The 18,890-nt window shown below is 45.0% G+C and overlaps 1 protein-coding gene across 6 annotated transcripts in view; it reads left to right on the forward strand.

Moving 5' to 3' along the window:
• The first annotated feature begins 344 nt into the window (after positions 1 to 344).
• ALS2CL (ALS2 C-terminal like) overlaps positions 345 to 18,890 on the forward strand; it is a 45,091-nt gene continuing 26,545 nt past the window's right edge. The window contains exons 1-3 of one of the 6 annotated variants that reach the window (XM_085050072.1): positions 345 to 499; positions 14,353 to 14,461; positions 17,240 to 17,432. In XM_085050072.1, coding sequence (XP_084906198.1) covers positions 14,356 to 14,461; positions 17,240 to 17,432 — 299 coding nt within the window. In that variant the 5' untranslated portion in view covers positions 345 to 499; positions 14,353 to 14,355. Of the gene's footprint in view, positions 500 to 4,582; positions 4,774 to 7,653; positions 8,206 to 9,415; positions 9,816 to 12,447; positions 13,881 to 14,352; positions 14,462 to 17,239; positions 17,433 to 18,890 lie in introns of those variants that run through there. The other 5 variants (XM_085050073.1, XM_085050071.1, XM_085050074.1 and 2 more) reach the window with 5 other exon arrangements.

Here is an 18,890-nt window from a genome sequence, read left to right on the forward strand (position 1 = left end):
TCCTTGCAGGGGAGGGGAGGAGACCCGGAATGCAGGAAAAACTGGGAAAAGCCAGGAAAATGATCCTTGGGAAAATGACCCTTGTAAAATCCCTTTGGCTGCACTTTAATCCTTAATTTTTCCCTTCACCTCTAGGATCTGCAGGTTGTCCCTGTGGATTGGGAATTCTCGGTGGGAGAAAGGCGCAGACTCCATCCTCACTTCGCTCTGCTCCACATGAGCTTCCCCAGGAGGGGAAAACTCGGGAGCATCCCGAATTCCTGCCGCCGTTTCCCTTTAAATCCTCCCCGAGCCATTCCAGCCGGTGGAATTTTCCAGGGATGGCAGCTCGCCAGAGGTTTCCATGCCTACCAGGAATGTTGTGCGGTGCACCTTGGGAGAAAGGAGCTCCACTTCCTAGAATTTCAGTGCCTTTGGACAGAAAGCAGGAGAGGAGTTGGGTTCGGGAGTTTTTTCCCACCGGGAATGCCCATGGAGCTACATCCCGGCTGATCCCAAGGTAGGGTGGGAATTTTTGCTACGGAATTGCTCTGGAATTGATCCCGTGGGATTTGCGCTCCTGGTGGATTTGGCTGATCCATAAAACAGATCTGGGCTCTGGGATTTTACAGCTCTGGGATTTTTGGGATTTGGGAATCTCTCTCCCGGTGTTGTTGCTTGGATGTTTTGTAGGGTTAGGGAAGAATTCACAATGTATTTTGGGAAGCTGGGAGTTCAGGCAAATCCTGCCTTTTCTGCCTCAGGAATTTCCCTACAAATATTCCCCAAATCCCTGATGGGACATTGGGAATGGGATAGAACAGTGGGATTTCCTGGGATGAGGGGACTTTGTCTCTCCCGTGTGGCTCCAGGTGGTGACAGAGCTCAAGGAATGTTTGAACAACACCCTCGGGAATATGGTGGGATTTATGGGATAACCTGTGGAGGATCGGGAATCGGACAGGAATGTTTGGATAATGATCCCTGGCACATTTTGGGATGTCCTGGCAGGACTGGGAATGGGATTGGATGATCCTGGAGGATCCCTGTTTTGTGGCTCATCATGGATCCGATGTCCCTCGTGATTCCTGGTGTCCCAGTGGGACAGGGCCAGGCTGTCCAATCCAGGTTGGATTAGGATGGGAAGTTGGGATATGGATGGGAAGGTCATTCCAAGATAAGGACAAAGCCATGAACTCCTGTGGCTTCAGGAAAAAAAATCCTAGAATGGTTTGGGAAATGGAATGGAATGGAATTTCCTCCAGAGCAACCCGCGCAAGGATCAGGGAGAAGTTCGGCTTTGTATTCCCTGAACGGCTCCGGGTGGTGATGGAGCTCCAGGAATGTTTGGATAATGATCCCTGGCACATTTTGGGGTGTCCTGGCAGGACTGGGAATGGCATTGGATGACCCTGGAAGATCCTTGTTTTTGTGGCTCATCATGGATCTGATGTCCCTCGTGATTCCTGGTGGCTCTCGGTCACTGGGACAGGGCCAGGTTGTCCAATCCAGGTTGGATATGGATGGGAAGTTGGGATATGGGTGGGAAGGTTGGATATGGAAGGGAAGGTTGGATATGGATGGAAAGTTGGGATATGGATGGGAAGGTTAGATATGGATGGATAGATTGGATATGGATGGGAAGTTGGGATATAGGTGGGAAGCTGGGATATTGATGGGAAGGTTGGACATGGGTGGGAAGGTCACTCCAAAACCACCAACTCATGAGGTTGCAGGAAAAAAGTCCTGGAATGGTTAGGGATGGAAAGGACGTTGGAATGTCCCCCAGCCCAATGTCCTGACAAGGGACAATTCTGCTCCACCAGGTCCCCTCCTGGTCACTTCCCTCTGCTCCTCCAACCAAGGGGGAAATTTGGGAATGGGAAAGGATGGGAAGGGTGGGAAGAGTGAGCCAAGCCTTTCAGAGTTGACCTTGGCATCTCCTCCCACTCCCTGTGTGAGGATTTCCCAAATCCAAGGGTGATTTTCCCAGGAAATGCCATAAAATCCACGGCATGGGAATGGCTGTGGCCACGAGGAACATTCCCTATATATTCCCTGCATTGGGAAGGAAAACCTCATGGATTTGTGACTCTCCAGCCCTTCCCGTGACTCTCCCACCTCTGGAATTTTGCTCCTCTTCCTTCTCTCCACTTCAGGCGCCTCTGGAATTGCTCTGATCCAGGTGCACCTGGCAGAGCTTCCCAAGGACTGGGAAGAATTCCCAGATCACAGCCACCCTGCCTGGAGCATCCCTGGAAAAGTCAGCATTCCGTGCAGTCAGACACTGTTGGGGTCTGATATTCCCAACTGAGATGTTCCCAATCCCCAAAGTCCCACCATTAAGTGTTTTTCTGGCAAATGATCCAATTAACCCCTGAAAAACTCCTGGATTTAGAGAACTTTGTGTAGAGGAAGGAGCTCTGAGGGGAAGGTGCTGACATGGAAAAGTGGGATTGTTTTCCTGATTTCCATCTTCCTGCTGTTCCTATGGAATCAGGGTTGACTCCAGACCTCTTTAGCAAGGCCTGTGGAAAATCCAAGAATTTCTTTGGAATCATGGATTAATTCCTGGAACTAAATGGGCACCATTGAAAAAGAATTCCTTGTTTCTCTGCTGGTTGCTGCCAGAAAATGGAGCCTGAAGCAGAATTCCAAAGGATTTCTTGGAATGGGCTGGAATTTCTCCCTGTGGTTCTGTGGGAATACCGAGGGGGAAGAACATCAGGCATGGAATGTTTTGTCCCAAGAGAATCCATGGATGTGTGGTGGGCTTGGTGTCTTCCCAAAATATCCGTGAACATTCCAGGCTTCCCAAAATTCCTGGAATGGCTGGAATGGGACAGGAGGGGCTGGAATGGGCCAGGAGGGGCTGGAATGGGACAGGAAAGGCTGGAATTCAGTGGGAATAAGGGAGCAATTCCCAGGCCAGTTCCACCAGCTGGCTGCTGCTGGGATTTCTCCAGGAGCTTACGGAACTGGTCTGGCTCGACCAACAGGCACAGGGAATGTTTTACTCCTGGGGATTTCTTGGATCAGGAGCAAGGATTGTCCCTTATTTTGGAGCCACTGGGATCCGGTTGGGATTTGTCCCTTTCCAGCTTTTCCGCAGTCGGAGGAGATCCTGGTGGTCCCTGGTGAAGGCAATCCATGGGTTTTGTTTTTCCAGGGGTTTCTCAGGGCCTTGGATGAGCTGGAATTCCTCCAGTTTGGAATTCTGGCACATTCCTAGTGGTGAGGGATCTCTGGGAATGCTGAGCCCAGGAGCTGCCAGACACAGGAGAGCACAGCTGGGAGGGACATTCCAAAATCGTGGAAAAAGCTGGGAAAAGGGAATTTAGGTCACGGGGTGCTCAGCTAGGGTTGGAATATCCACACTGAGCTCGGTTCATGGAATTCTTGGATTTTTGAGGTTGGAAAAGGTGTTGAGACTCGAGTCTGACTGTTCTCCAGCCCTGCCAAGGCCACCACTGATCCATGTCCCCAAGTGCCACATCCACAGGGATGTTCAATCCCTCCCGGAATGGGGACTCCACCCTTGCCCTGGGCAGCTAATTCCAGGAGAATTTTCCCTAAAATCCAACCTGAACCTCGCCCTGAGGCCATTCCCTCTCCTCCTGTCCCTTTTCCCTGGGAGCAGAGCCTGATCCCCTCTTTCCCAAGTCTGCAGCATTCCATGGAATTGTCGTGACCCAGCTTGGCCTTGCCAAACCTTGGGAATTTCTCCTCCATCCATGGATCCATCCTGCCCTGATCCCTCTGCAGATCCACATCCCACCTGCTGTGCCCCTCATCCCCATCATGGATAAAGGCGTTTTCCAGGGATTTTTCAGGGATAAAAGCATTTTCCAGGGATTACCTGATCCTTCCATCCGGGATCCCGTGTGGGATCAATCCTGTGATATTTGGGTTGAATCCCTTGCAGGACAAGTCAATCTCCTAATTTTTTATGGGAATTTTCTCCATACGGAGATGAGGAAAATCCTCAACATATGGATATTTTTCCATGTGTTTCTCCTGTCAATCTCCTAAATTTTTTATGGGAATTTTCTCCCTAAGGAAATGAGGAAATGCCTCAACACATGGATATTTTTCCACGTGCTTGTCCTGCTGCTGGCCAGTCCGTATCCCTGTTTTTTCTTGGATTGTATCCCACAGACAGGGCTGGGCAGTGCCTTTTCCCTGAATCCTTGTGCTCATCCCACTCTTCCCCAAATCCTTCTTTTCATCCCACTCTTCCCCAAATCTTCCCATTCATCCCAATGAGGATCTGTAGAAAGTCTAAAACCACATTTTCTGGAATTAAACATGGAATTTCCATCCTGGTTTCCTACTCAGCTCAGACTTATTCCCACTGCTGATCCCAGCTTGTTGTGCTTTATTTTCCAATTCCCACTGCCATTCCCAGTTTTTTGTGCTTTTGTTTTCCCATTCCCACTGCCATTCCCAGTTTTTTCCAATTCCCACTGCCATTCCCAGTTTCTTGTGCTTTATTTTCCAATTCCAGTTTCCAATCCCAATCTCTTGTCCCTTTCTTTTCCAGTTCCCACTGCCCATCCCAGTTTTTTTGCGCCTTGTTTTCCAATCGTTCCCTTATCCTTTAGGGGAAAACCTTTGTGTTGCCTCAGTGAAAAAACAGGGATTGGATTATCCCGGAGATTGTGCAACTCCTTTTGCATGAGATAAGGATCTCAGCTCCCTCTCCATGCCCGCGCAAATCCCAGGATTCTGGGCTGGCAAGCCACGGAATTCCATGCTTGGAGCAGATTTTCCTGAACTTTGGGAATCTTCTGGGTGAGTGAATCCCAGCTTTCCAGCTTTTGTGGGGTTGGATACTGAACTGGATGCAGCAGAGCAGATTTTCCAAGGAAATTCCAGGTGTTCTGAGCTCCCTGTTCTTTGCCAAAACCTTGGATTGTCCTGGAGGGAAGCAGTGGAAATCTCAAATTGGAATTAGCTGGGATTACAGTGACTCCAGAAATTGAGATTTTCTTCCAACTCCCAGCTCCTTGTCCTTGATGGGCATTGGAAACTCTTGGAATGTCTTGAGGGAAATTTGAAATTATTTTTAAAATTCCTTTAAAAATTCCTTTAAAAATAATTTTTAAAAATCCTTGAAAAATCCTTTTAAAAATACTTTAAAAAAATCCTTTTAAAAATCCTTTGAAAAAATCCTTTAAAAATCCTTTAAAAAATCCTTTTAAAAATCTCTTTTTGGAAGGAACTGGGAGCTGTAGGATCCTGGGATTTCTGCCAGGAGAAAATATTATGGAATTCTTAAGCTTAGAAAAGAACTCCACAATTCGAATAATCCAACAGATTTTTTTTTAATTGGGGGAAAAATTATGAATTTGGGGTTGGTTTTTTTTTGTTTTTTTTTTTTTTTGTTAGTTAGGGGTTTTTTTTTGTTTGTTTTTTGTTTTTTTTTTTTTTTTTATTTTCCACATATTCCAACAGCCTTTTCCTGGGAAAAGCAGGAGCCAGCTTTTCCTGGAGCGATGGACTGAGGGAAATTTCCAGAGGGAAAACGCTTCTAATTGCCTGGTTGGGTAATGAAGGATAATTCCCTGTGCCATAGAATCCTTGGAGACCTCGTGGTCCCTGTGGAACAACCTGTGGAGCAAGGAATGCTTGTGGCATTCCCAGAGTTTCCAGCTGGAGGTGATCCCACATTTCCGATGTGGGGCTGCAGATATCCAAGGACAATTCCATGAACAATGATCTGGTCAGATCATGGGAGAAACCTGGAGCTGATAGGGAGGGTTGGGAATTTTTCCAAGGAAAACCGTTGCCTTCATTAAATAAAACCAGGAACAGCTCAATCCTAAGAAAATTCCTTCCTTTTTTCCTCCCCAAAAAGCTGCATATTCAATATATCCTTGAATTTTTTCCCCCCAGTGTTTCCTTATCACGACTGAAACATCTCAGCTCTGTTTTCCTTGGGGTTTTTTCCCCCAAAATTTGAATCCAAGATCAAAAATATCTCATTTTTCATCTTCAGGACTAAAATTTCCCTGTTTGCCAAATATATCTTTGGATAGCTCATGGAATCATGGAATGCTTGACCTTAAAGCTCATCCAGCTCCAAATCTCCTGGAACTGGGAGGTTGGAATTTGGTGATGGTGGGAAAAATCCAGGGCTGGAAGCTGAAGGGTTAATCCTGTTGAGGATGGAAAGGAAGGGAGTGGGAATGTGAAGATCTCTAGAGGAAAATCTGGGAAAATCTGGGAAAATCTGGGAAAATCCTGGATGTGCGGATTGCTGTTGGAAGCATCAGAGGGGAAATGGGAGATCGGGGCTGGGGAGATGAAAAACTGGGAGGGTTGGATGGGATACTGGGAAGGAACTCCTGACAGAGGGATTTGGCAATTTTGGGATTGGTTTAGGGTGTTTTAGGAGGAGGGGAAAGAGTTAAAGTTGGCTCAGGTGCAGCAGAGAACTCTGGAACCTCCTGACCAAGATATTCGGGAATTCTGGGGTTTGTTTAGGGATTTTTTAGGAAGAAGGGAGTTAGTTAAAAGTGGCTGAGGTACAGCAGAGAACTCTGGGACCTCCTGATCAACGGATTTTGGGGTTAGTTTAAGGTTTTTTAGGAGGAAAGGAATTAGTTAAAAGTGGCTGAGGTGCAGCAGAGAACTCTGCAACCTTGTGACTGATAGATCTGGGAATTTTGGGGATGATTTAAGATTTTTTTAGAAGGAGGGGAAAGAGTTCCTCGTGGTTGAGATACAGGAGAGAACTCTGGGACATCCCGAGGGGTGGTTTTGGGGTTTGGGGTTGGATTTAGGGTTTTTTAGGAAGAAGGGAATTAGTTAAAAGTGGCTGAGGTGCAGCAGAGAACTCTGGGTCCTCTTGAGGAATGGATTTAGGAATTTTGGGAAGGTTTAGGGTTTTTTTAGGAGGAAGGGAAAGAGTTAGAGGTGGCTGAGGTGCAACAGTGAAATCTAGACCCTCCTGAGCGATGGATTTGGGAATTTTAGGGTTGGTTTAGGGTTTTTTATTGGTGCCTGAGGTGCAGCAGAGAACTCTGGGACCTCCTAAGAGATGGATTTGGGAATTTAGGGGATGGTTTAGGGTTTTTTTAGGAGGAAGGGAATCAGTTAAAAGTGCCTGAGGTGCAGCAGAGAAATCTGGAACCTCCTGACCGAAGGATTTAGGAATTTTGGAATTGGTTTAGGGTTTTTTAGAAGAAGGAGAAGACTTACAGAAAGCTGAGCTGGAGGAGAGAACTCTGGGTCCTCTTGAGGAATGGATTTAGGAATTTTGGGATGGTTTAGGGTTTTTTTAGGAGGAAGGGAAAGAGTTAAAGGTGGCTGAGGTGCAGCAGGGAACTCTGTGACCTCCTGAGCGATGGATTTAGGGGTTTGGGGTTGCTTCAGGGTTTTTAGGAGGAAGGTTGGTTCCCTTTTTTCAGAAGGAGGGGAAGGAGTTCCTGGTGCCTGAGGTGCAGCAGAGAACTCTGTGACCTCCTGCCCGATGGATTTGGGGTTTGATTTAGGGTTATTTTAAGAGGAGAGAAATGAGTTCCTGGTGGCTGAGGTGCAGGAGAGAACTCTGGGACCTCCTGAGCGACAGAATTGGGAATTTTGGGGATGGTTTAGGGTTTTTAGGAGGAAGAAAAAGAGTTAAAGGTACCTGAGGTGCAGCAGAGAACTCGGTGACCTCCCGCCCGATGGATTTGGGGTTTGGGGTTGGATTTAGGGTTATTTTAGGAGGAAGGGAAATGTTTCCTGCGCTGAGCAGCACCAACAGCTCTCCTCGCTGCCAGCAGCGCCTGTGAATGGCAGGAAAGCTCCCAATTCCCAGGATTTCCTGGAAGCTGCAGGAGGACAAACAAATAAATCCCAGAAATTTCTCCGGCAAAGCTGTGTGGGAACAGCGCGGGGCTGGAAAGGGTGGGGAGCTGAACAAACCTCCCCAAAACCCATCCCGACCTTTTCACTTCCCCGCGCTTGAACTTCCCCAAAATCCGAGCTGCCGGCGCAGGGATCGCCAGTTCGGTGTTATTTTTAGGATTTAAAAAAAAAAAAAAAAAAAGGGAAGAGGAGGGGCAGAATTTTGGGAAGCTCCCGAGTGAGGATTTTGTAATCCTCCCTCCGTGGGAGTTTGGGATTTGCGGCTGGGAGCTGGGAGGGCAAAGCTCTGGGAAAAGCGAGAATTCCAGGATTTCTGCGGCTGCCCGAGTCTTGGGAAAAGGGGAATTTCCCTCGGCTGCCTCATGCCAGGTGGGTGGCTCCGCGATTCCCGGGATTTTGGGGTTTGGCGGGTGGTTTTGGGGTGGGATGGGCTTGAGGAGGGACTGGGATTGCTTTGCTCCGGAGGAAAGTTTGGGAATGTCTTCTCCAGGTGGGAATTCGCGCACGGGATGGAATTATGGAGAGGATTTCCCTGGAATATAAACCGGATTTCCACGTGGTTTATCCATACAAAACCATGGCTTTCCATGCGGAATTTCACCTGTTTTTTGGGAATTTCACTCCCAGCGATTTTCAGGCTCGGTTTAGATCCTCTCCTCGCTCCCAGCAGGGAATTTCCCTGTTTTCCAGCCGGGATTTTCCAGCCTCACCTGGCGTTCCCAGGCTGATGAAATGAGGCTGGAAAAGGCTCTGGCTTTGCTCATCAAGAAATCAGTGCCTTGCTAATTAAGGAGAGGTTGATAAGCTCGGCTTATCGGGTTTCTGTCGGGGGGGAAAAAACACTAAAAAAACAAACAAAAAAAAGCTTCCAGGTGTTCCATGAAAAGTGTGGATTAAAGGGGAAAAAACACATTGGAGGGTTTTTAAAAATGATAAATAATGAAAATAAGGAGGAGGAACTGCGGCTCTCAGCAGGGTTTGGGTTTAAACTTTGGCTTATTTTTGGGCTGGGTTTAAACTTTGGTTTAATTTTGTTGGTTTGTTTTGGGCTCTTCGGGGAAACTTCCTCTGGCCCGGGAGCTTCCTGGAATGTGCAGCTGCTCCCTGGAAATGTCATTAGTGCTTCTGGAATGGCTTTGTTCCCGACAGGCTGAAAAAAATGGGAATTTTTTGGGAAGGCTCTTTAGTGCTTCTGGAACAACTTCACTCCCTATGAGCTGAAAAATGGGAATTTTTTGGGGCTCATTAGTGTTTCTGGAATGGCTTAATTCCCAAAGAGCTGAAAAGTTTTTTGGGATTTTTTTCTGGGGCTTTTTAGTGCTTCTAGAATGGCTTCAGTCCCGATGAGCTGAAATATATTTTGGGAATTTTTCTGGGGCTCTTTAGTGCTTCTAGAATGGCTTAATTCCCAAAGAGCTGAAAAAATTTTGGGATTTTTTCTGGGGCTCTTTAGTGCTTCTGGAATGGCTTTGTTCAGGATGAGCTGAAAAATGGGAATTTTTTGGGGCTCATTAGGACTTCTGGAATGGCTTTGTTCAGGATGAGCTGTAGTATTTTTTTGGGAATTTTTCTGGGGCTCATTAGTGCTTCTGGAATGGCTTAATTCAGGATGAGCTGAAAAATGGGAATTTTTTGGGGCTTTCCAAGGAAACCAGGCAGGATTATCCTTCAGAACTTTGCCTTCGCTGCATTTTGGAGGCCAAAATATCAGCGAGTTCAGGAGAAATTCCGGGATAACAGGGAATAGGGTTGGAGCTTTGGAGATTCCCGATGCCATATTTGGTTTTTTTTCCGGGAATATGAGAGGAACAAACCTCGGGAAGTTGGGTTGGAGTTTATTTGCTAAAACCACCTCTGAGCTTGACGCCTGAGCTGCTTGGGAATTGTTGACATTCCTTTGGGATTGGAAGAGCGAAGAGCTCCACAAACTGGAATTTCCTTGGGAATTTCCTTGGGAATTTCCTTGGGAGCCTCTGCAGGTCAGCAAAGCGCCTGGAGCTCCTTTGCTCCGGGAATTGTGGCTCCTCCTTGGAATGCTGGGCAGGATTTGGGAGGAATTTGGTTTCTCCTTCATCCTCCGGGATCACCGGAGGGGTTGGATGGAATGGGAGGAGATTCCTGCTGCTCCCAGATTTTGGGAAAGGCCCTGGGGGTTACAGGAGTGCAAAAAAAAATTGGGAGTTTGTCATTTAGGATTGGAGTTAATGGTGCTGGAAATTATTCCAGGGAATGTTCGTGGATTTTTTAAAGAGCTCCAGGGACAGGTTTTTGCAGGAAACAGGGAGAGGGACAAGGGATGGAGGGGCAGGACACAGGGAATGGCTTCCCACGGGAAAATGGAGATTTAGATGGGATCTTGGGAAGGAATTCCTGGCTGGGCTGGAATTCCCAGAGAAGCTGTGGCTGCCCCTGGATCCCTGGCAGTGTCCAAGGAAAGCTTGGAACACCCTGGGATAATGGGAGGTGTCCTTCTCTGTGGAATGGGATCATCCTGAAGGTCCTTCCACCCCAAACCATCCTGGAATTCCAGAATTCTGGGAATATGCAGCTCCTACTCCCAAAGCTGTGCCAGAAAAAAGATTCCTGTCCCTCTTTTCTGCCTTTCCCTATTCCCACTCTGTGAAATTCCTCTCTCCTGGTGTTCTCCTCCCTTCCCTGCCTCTGGCCCATCCCAGGCTGGAATTTCATCCATGAATCCCAAGCCATTCCCGAATTTCATCCACGAATCCCAGCAGTCCCAGGCTGTGCTGGGTGACAGCAGGGACACTTTCCTAAGCTCCTTGTAAAGATAAGGATAATGGGAATTACACAGCCAGGGAGCATTAAACATCTGAGGAAGCAGCTCCTTATCGAGCCCTGCTCTGTGCTGGGCCTTAATTAAATCCTTCATTTAATCCTTAATTAAATCCTTAATGAATTCCTTCACGAAATCCTTAATTAGGGGGAGAGGGATCTTCCCTGGCGTTGCTTGTCAACAAAGCCAGGATTTAATTCCTGTTTAGTTCTGCACTGGGGCAGCACAGGAGACCCAAAAATTCACTTATTTCACTGGAAATGGATTAAACTGAGCCTGAAATTGGGTTCATTTATCTCACTGAAATTTTATTAAACTGAGCCTAAAAGTTCACTTATTTCACTGAAATTTGATGAAACTGGTCCTAAAATTAGGGTCACTTATTTCACTGGAATGGATTAAATTTGGCCTAAAAATTCACTGGATTAAACTGGGGCTAAAAGTTCACTTATTTCACTGGAAATGGATTAAATTTGACTTAAAATTAGGTTCACTTATCTCAGTGGAAATGGATTAAACTGAGCCTAAAAATTCACTTATTTCACTGGAACGGAATTAAATTGGACCTGAAAATTCACTGGATTAAACTGAGCCTAAAAGTTTACCTATCTCACTGAAATTGGATTAAACTGAGCCTAAAATTAGGTTCACTTGTCTCACTGAAATGGATTAAATTTGGCCTTAAAATTCACTTGATTAAACTGTGCCTGAAAGTTTACTTATCTCACTGGAATTGGATTAAAGTGATCCTAAAATTCATTTATCTCACTGGAATTGGATTAAATTGGATGTGAAAATTCTCTTTATCTCACTGGAATTGGATTAAACTGAGCCTAAAAGTGACCTCATCTCACTGGGTTCAATTGAGCCTAAAATTTCTCTCACCTCCCTGAAACTGGATTAAACTGAATTTAAAAATTGCCTCAACTCACTGAATATGGATTAAGCTAGGCATAAAAGTTCACTTATTTCAATGGAAATGGATTAAATTGGACCTGAAATAAAGTTCACTTACCTCAGTGGAAATGGATTAAACTGAGCCTAAAAATTCAGTTATTTCACTGGAATTGAATTCAATTGGACCTGAAAATTCACTGGATTAAACTGAGCCTAAAAGTTCAATTATTTCTCTGGAATGGTATTAAACTGGGGCTAAAAGTTCACTTATCTCAGTGGAAATGGATTAAACTGGGCATAAAAATTGACTTATTTCACTGGAACTGAATTAAATTGGACCTGAAAATTCACTGGATTAAACTGAGACTAAAAGTTCAGTTATTTCACTGAAATTGGATTAAACTGAGCCTAAAATTAGGTTCACTTATCTCACTGAAATTGGATTAAATTTGGCCTGAAAATTCACTGGATTAAACTGAGCCTAAAAGTTTACTTATCTCACTGGAATTCCCTCCTGTAACCCCACGAAAAACCCCAAATCCTCTCCCATCCCAGCCTGATTTTCCAGATTATCCTTGAAAACTTCCAACAACCTCCAGCACTCCCTAAAATCTGTGGGAAATGACTTTATCCTGGTTTTTATGAGATAAAGAGCTTAAAAAATCAGCAAAAAAAATCAAATTTTAGCTCTACCCTCTCCTTTTGGGCTCCTGATTTTCATTTTTTTCCTGCTTTTCCCGGGAAAGTCCAGGAGGAATTTGAATTCCAGGTTTTTAGGAGTTATTTCCATGCCTGGAGTTTCCCTCTGGGATTTGTGTTCCTGGAAAAAAAAATAGTCTGGATGAAGAGCTTGATGGATGAAAATTCCATCCTAATGGAATTAGGATTATGAAATTATGGATTTTTTCTTTAATGATTCCCATTTTTCAGGCAAATGGGATTGGAGGCTGTTGGTTACTAAGGAGAAATTAAGGATGCAGTCATGTTTCTCTTGATTCCAGCTGGAAAATCCCTTGGTTTTTTAGGGATGAATTCCTGGGAAAAAAATTCCTTAAAGAGATTGGGATGATTTTTTGAGAATTCAGATTTTTTTTGGGGAATTCAGATTTTTTTAGCAAAAAATCCACCCACGGGTGAGGCTGAAAAATGCGATTTTCCCCACACAACTCAGCCAGAATTCCTGGATCAACTTTTCCCAATCCATGCTGGGATCCTCGAGGAATTTCCTTCCAGGAAGTATAAATTAGGATTGGCTCTGAATTCCTGACAAATCACTGCCGGGAGGATTAATTGCATTAATTAATTTAATTCGGAGCAATCAGGGTGGAGTTTGGGACATCTGAGTGTTTCACCTCTTCCTGGAAACAGGGAAAAGCTCCTGGAAATTTCCCTGGAAATCAGTGGTGTCTCCATTGGGGAATTTTCACCATTTGCCACAGGAAATTTATTCCATTAGGGAATAAATTTATTCTGTTAGAGAATAAATGGGAATAAATTTATTCCATTAAGGAATAAATGGGATCCAACTCCAGAGCCAAGTGGTTGTTGGACAATCCATGACTTCCTTTTTTCCTAAACCAACTTTTCCATGTGCAAATTCCCTGTTCCCAATATTCCTTGGATTATTTTTACTCCAGGTTCTCCTCATTCCCATCAAACCTGTGCCAAAGGCATTGCCACCAATTTAGGAATATCAATATTTGTGGGATAATTCCAAATCCTGGTTCCCTTCCCGATGGGAATTCTGTGGCATCCAGGTGGGATCAATGTGGGAAGAGCAGCAGCGAGCGACGGGGAAAGGAGGAATGGTTTTGAAGGGAAATTTGGGGATTTTGGGAAGGAATTCTTGGCTGGGAGGATGGTGAGCTAGGATGGAATTCCCAAAAAGGCTGTGGCTGCCCTGGATCCATGGAAATGTCCAAGGCCAGGCTGGATATCCCAGCTTGGGATAGTGGAAGGGGCTGGAATGAGATGATTTTCAAGGATCCCAAACCCTTCCATGCTTCCCTCCCCAATCCTCGATCTCCATTCCACTTCCCAAAGCCTCAGGAATCTCAAAATTCCGTATTTCCCCCCTTTCCTGTGCTCTCAGCTGATTCATCCCGGGGCATTTTCACTTCCTGGCCTTTTTCCAGAGGGGCTGACGTGCCCTGAGCTGTCCTGCCCTCACTTCCTGTGCCTCATTTTTCCGGAGAGCCGTGGGAATGAGGAAGCTGCCGGAGAGCTTCAGGAGAGCTTCACGCAGCAGCGCTCGGAAAAGAGCAATTCCAACCCCCTGCTCCTGGAAAAACTGGAATTTTGGGATGGCTGGCACAGTTTGAACCTCGGGAATTGTGGATTTGCCCAAAATCCGGTGAGAGGGATTGGAAGGGATTCTTGGGATTGTCTCCATCCTTCGCCGCCTTGGATTTGAGGGATTTCCTCCTGGGAAAACAACTCTGGAACTCATCAGGATTAACAGGAGGAATTCCAGGCTTTTCCAGACGGGTGGAAGGAGTTTTGTGGCCCTGAGATTGTTGGGAATTTGGGAAAACGGGTTTGGTTGTTCCCTGTGCTGCCAGCTCAGGTTGAGCTGGTTGGTTTCAGTTTCCTTTCCCAAGTTTTCCCAATCTTTGAGAATTTGGCGATTTTTGGGAATTTGGGGATTTTTGAGAATTTGGGGATTTTGGGAATTTTTGATCACAGCACCACCAAGGGCAGGAAGGGTTTGCCAGACCACTGAAGCCTTGAGAGAGAAAATCCAAGGATTTTCAGTGGGAAAAACCTCAAATCCAATGGATGCTCCTTTTTCCCAGGAATTGATTCATTCCTTCCATGTTATCCAGGAAATGTCCGTGGCGGAAACAACGGGATCACTGCTCCAAGTGGAGGAGAACTTCTCCTCCTGCCTGGCCAGGATCGATGCTCTCATCCTCAAGCCTCTGCTCCAGGAAGGTGAGTCTGGGTTGGAGTTCCCAGCTGGAATTAGGGATATGAGCTAATTCCAGTTGGAATTCCTGCTGGAGGTGTTTCCTTGGAGTGAGTGGTTTATGGAAAACAGGGAATTTTATGGGTGTTTGTGGCCTTTTGCTCAACCCCAGGGCTGTGGTTGCTGTGGTTTTTAGGGATGAATCCACATTTTTACCTGAATCATCACTCCCAATCCAGGGTTTCCAGTGTGGAAATCCGAAATCCATCCCACACAAATCCCCAAAATCCATCCCACACAAATCCCTAAATCTGAGCTGTCTCTCCTTCCCTGCTCTCATTCCATGCTCAGGCCCAGGGCTGTGGTTCCTGTGGTTTTTTTGAGATGAATCCACATTTTAACCTGGATCAGCATTCCCAATCCAGGGTTTCCAGCGTGGAAATCCAAAATCCATTCCACACCAATCCCTAAATCTGATCCTTTTCTCCTTCTCTGTTCCCATTCCATGCTCAGGCTGTGGTTCCTGTGGTTTTTAGGGATGAATCCATGTTTTAACCTGGATCAGCATGCCAGGTTTCCAGCAGGGAAATCTGAAATCCATCCCACAAAAATCCCTAAAACCTCATGGAAATCCAACATCCATCCCACACAAATCCCTAAAACTGAGCCCTTTCTCCTTCCCTGTTCCCATTCCATGCTCAACCCCAGGGCTGTGGTTTTTAGGGATGAATCCATGTTTTAACCTGGATCAGCATTCCAGGTTTCCAGCGGGGAAATCCGAAATCCATCCCACAAAAATCCCTAAAACCTCATGGAAATCCAACATCCATCCCACACAAATCCCTAAATCCTATCCTTTTCTCCTTCCCTGTTCCCATTCCATGCTCAACCCTAGGGCTGTGGTTCTGTGGTTTTTAGGGATGAATCCCCATTTTAACCTGGATCAGCATGCCAGGTTTCCAGCAGGGAAATCCAAAATCCATCCCACATAAATCCCTAAATCCAATCCTTTTCTCCTTCCCTTCTCCCATTCCATGCTCAATGGAATAAATCCACATTTTAACCTGGATCAGCATTCCCAATCCAGGGTTTCCAGCAGGGAAATCCAAAATCCATCCCACAAAAATCCCTAAATCTCATCCCACTCTCCTTCCCTGCTCCCATTCCATGCTCAGGCTGTAGTTGCTGTGGTTTTTAGGGATGAATCCATGTTTTAACGTGGACCAGCAATCCAGGATTTCCAGCAGGGAAATCCAAAATCCATCCCACACAAATCCCAAAATCCGATCCCTCTCTCCTTCCCTGCTCCCATTCCATGCTCAGGGAGAACTTGTGGGAGCAGGCTGGGAGCTGGCAGGGAATCAGAGCAGCTCCAGGGAAAGAACAAATCCATGGAAATATTCCGTGGCACTGGGTTGGGTGGAGGGTGGGGTGGATGAATTCATCTTTTGGGATGAATTCCAAAAAAACTGGGAAGAGTTCTTTGGGGAAAAAGGTGGGAAATTCCCCTCTGGAGCTCCAGTTTGAGCCTCACAGGGAGTTTGGGATGGAATTGGTTTCTTCCCGGAAAAACAGCTCCCAAAATTCCCTGGAATATTTTGGATTCCGAGATTTCCCACTCGGTTTTAGCAGGGATTTTAAATCCACATTTTTCTGGCCCTAATCACTGGGATGGGATCAGGATCTCTCCAGCTATGGCAAATTCCCTGCTGGAATTTCATCCCAGGGAAATTCCCTCTCTGGGAATGGTTATCCAGGCTTCCCATGCTTCAAAAATTCCCAAATTTCCCTCAGAAATCCAAGAAATCCTCCAGAAATCCTCAGAATTCCCACCAAAATTCCAATAATTTATCTTTGCTCTCTCCCTGAGCCAACTTTATAAAAAAGATGGATCACTTTGATAGGAGATAAAATGGGATAAATCCATTTTTTCACCCCATTTTTTGTTGCTCTCGACGTTTCCAAAGTGTTTGATTTATTTCTTCCTGGGAAAACATCAAATTCCTTGGAAATTCCTCTTTTCCCTGTCAGGAGCAGATAAGCAGAGGAATGGGATTTATCCTCAATCCCTGAAGTTATTCCCATCAATTGGAAATCAAAGACCTCAAATCTTTTCCCATTCCAGGAAGATCATCATCCAGCCATGGATATTTTCCTTCTAAATCTTCCAGGAATTTTTCCCCCTTTTTTTTCCTCATTCTGGCCATAATTACCCCTTAAAATTAATTACCAAAATGGAGAAATGAAGGATATTTGGAGTGACTGAAGGCAGATCCAGAGAAAAGAGATTTTTCTGGATCACTCCTGATTTTTTTTCCTCATTCTGGGCCTAATTACTCCTTAAAATGAATTATGAAAGTGGACAAATGAAGGATTTTTGGAATGAATGAAGGAATATCCAGGAAAAAGACATTTTTCTGGATCTCTCCTGAATTTTTTCATGTTTTTTTTTCTCATTCTCCCCCTAATTGTTTCTTAAAATGAATTATAAAAATGGAGAAATGAAGGATTTTTTGGAGTGGCTAAAGGCAGATCCAGGAAAAAGAGATTTTTCTGGATCACTCCTGAATTTTTCCCCCTTTTTTTCCTCATCCTGACCCTAATTACTCATTAAAATGAATTATAAAAGTGGAGAAATAAAGGATTGTTGGAGTGAAGGAAGGAAGGAATTCTTGTGAACTGAAGGAATTTTTGAAGGAAGATCCTGGGAAAGGAGATTTTTCTGGATCACTCCCGAAAATCCCACACAATTCCTTGGGAACCCCAGCTTTTCCACAGCATTTTTCCCGATTTTTCCCTCCCAGAGCCCCACGACCAGAAGGGCAAGGAGAACTTCAAGCTCCTCACTCTCCTCAACGATCGTTTCCAAGCCCTCTGGAACCTCACGGAGGAAAATTCCCGAATTTTGAGGCAAAAATGCGCCAATTCCGCGTCTTCCTGCATCCAGGATATTTATATCATCTGGAAAGGACACCTTTTCCTGAACCTCTACATCCAGTGAGTGCTGAAATATTTGGGAAGGATGGGATGGATCCGAGTTGGGATGGTTTTGGAGAGGGAATTTGGAAATGGGAATATTGGGAAAAATCAGGATTGAAACCCTCGGGGGGAACAGGCGGGAAAATATCCATGGAAAAAGTGGATTTGATGTGGTTTCTCCAGGTTTTTATGCTTTTTTTGATGCTTAAAATATCCTTGGAAAAATTGGATTTCATGTGTTTTTCCAGGTTTTTATGCTTTTATGCTTTTTTTTAGAAAATTTAGAAAAATTGGAATTAATGTATTTTTCCACGTTTTTATGCTTTTATGCTTTTTGATGCTTAAAATATCCTTGGAAAAATTGGATTTGATGTGGATTTTCCAGGTTTTTATGCTTTTTTAATGCTTAAAATATCCTTGGAAAAATTGGATTTGATGTGGATTTTCCAGGTTTTTATGCTTTTTTTATGCTTAAAATATCCTTGGAAAAATTGGATTTCATGTATTTTTCCAGGTTTTTATGCCTTTTTAATGCTTAAAATATCCTTAGAATAATTGGATTTAATGTAGTTTTCCAGGTTTTTATGCTTTTTTGATGCTTAAAATATCCTTGGAAAAATCGGATTTGATGTGGATTTTCCAGGTTTTTATGCTTTTGGAGAAGGATAGAATGGGGATATGATATCCCAGCAGGAAAAGAGGTTCCTGGACATCTGACATTCCATGAAAACATTCAATTCCTCATTTATTCTTTTCCATAAAAGCAGCCAAGGCTTTCCCAGCTGGATTTCTCCAGTTTTGGCCCCACAGGGAATGGGAAGTGGGCAGTGCTTCCCAAATTCCTGCTCCCCCAGGCTCGTTTTCCATGGATTTTCTCCATCTGGAAGGGAGGATTGGCTCCTGTTTATTTGGAATTCCCCATTTTAGGAAGTGCTGCCCAAGCTTTGCCTCGATGGGAAAGGTTTGGAGCAACAGGGATTTTCCTTTGGGAATTTGCTCCAGGAATTAAAGCTGCTTTTCCCAGGGATTGGAAAAAATGGGAATTTGTGCTGAGGTTTGGGATGACCCAAAGGAGATGTTCATCCTAAGGTTTTTCCCTTTTTTTGGAATTAAATCTGAGTTTTTTGGGGGTTAAAACTCAGGTTTGGTTCTTCCCCTCCTGACTCATTCCATGTGATCCCAAAAATCCTGATGGGAATGGGGCAGGAGGGAGGAAAGTGAGGGTGAGGGGCTTGGAAATCAGCAGGGAATGTTGTCCTTGGGAAATGGAATTCAGGAGAATCGGGTTGGATGTTCCACAGGATTGAACTGCAAACCTGCTGGGAAAATATGGGATTTGCTGGGGGAAAATGTGGGCTTTTCTGGGGGAAATATGGGATTTGGTGGGAAAACCTGGGGTTTGCTGGGAGAAAATGTGGGATTTGCTGGAGAAACATAGAATTTGCTGGGAGAATGTGGGATTTTCTGGGAAAGAAT

Source organism: Lichenostomus cassidix, chromosome 2, assembly GCF_008360975.1.
Source record: "Lichenostomus cassidix isolate B80296 chromosome 2, HeHo_3.0, whole genome shotgun sequence".
In the NCBI taxonomy this organism is placed as follows: Eukaryota; Metazoa; Chordata; class Aves; order Passeriformes; family Meliphagidae; genus Lichenostomus; species Lichenostomus cassidix.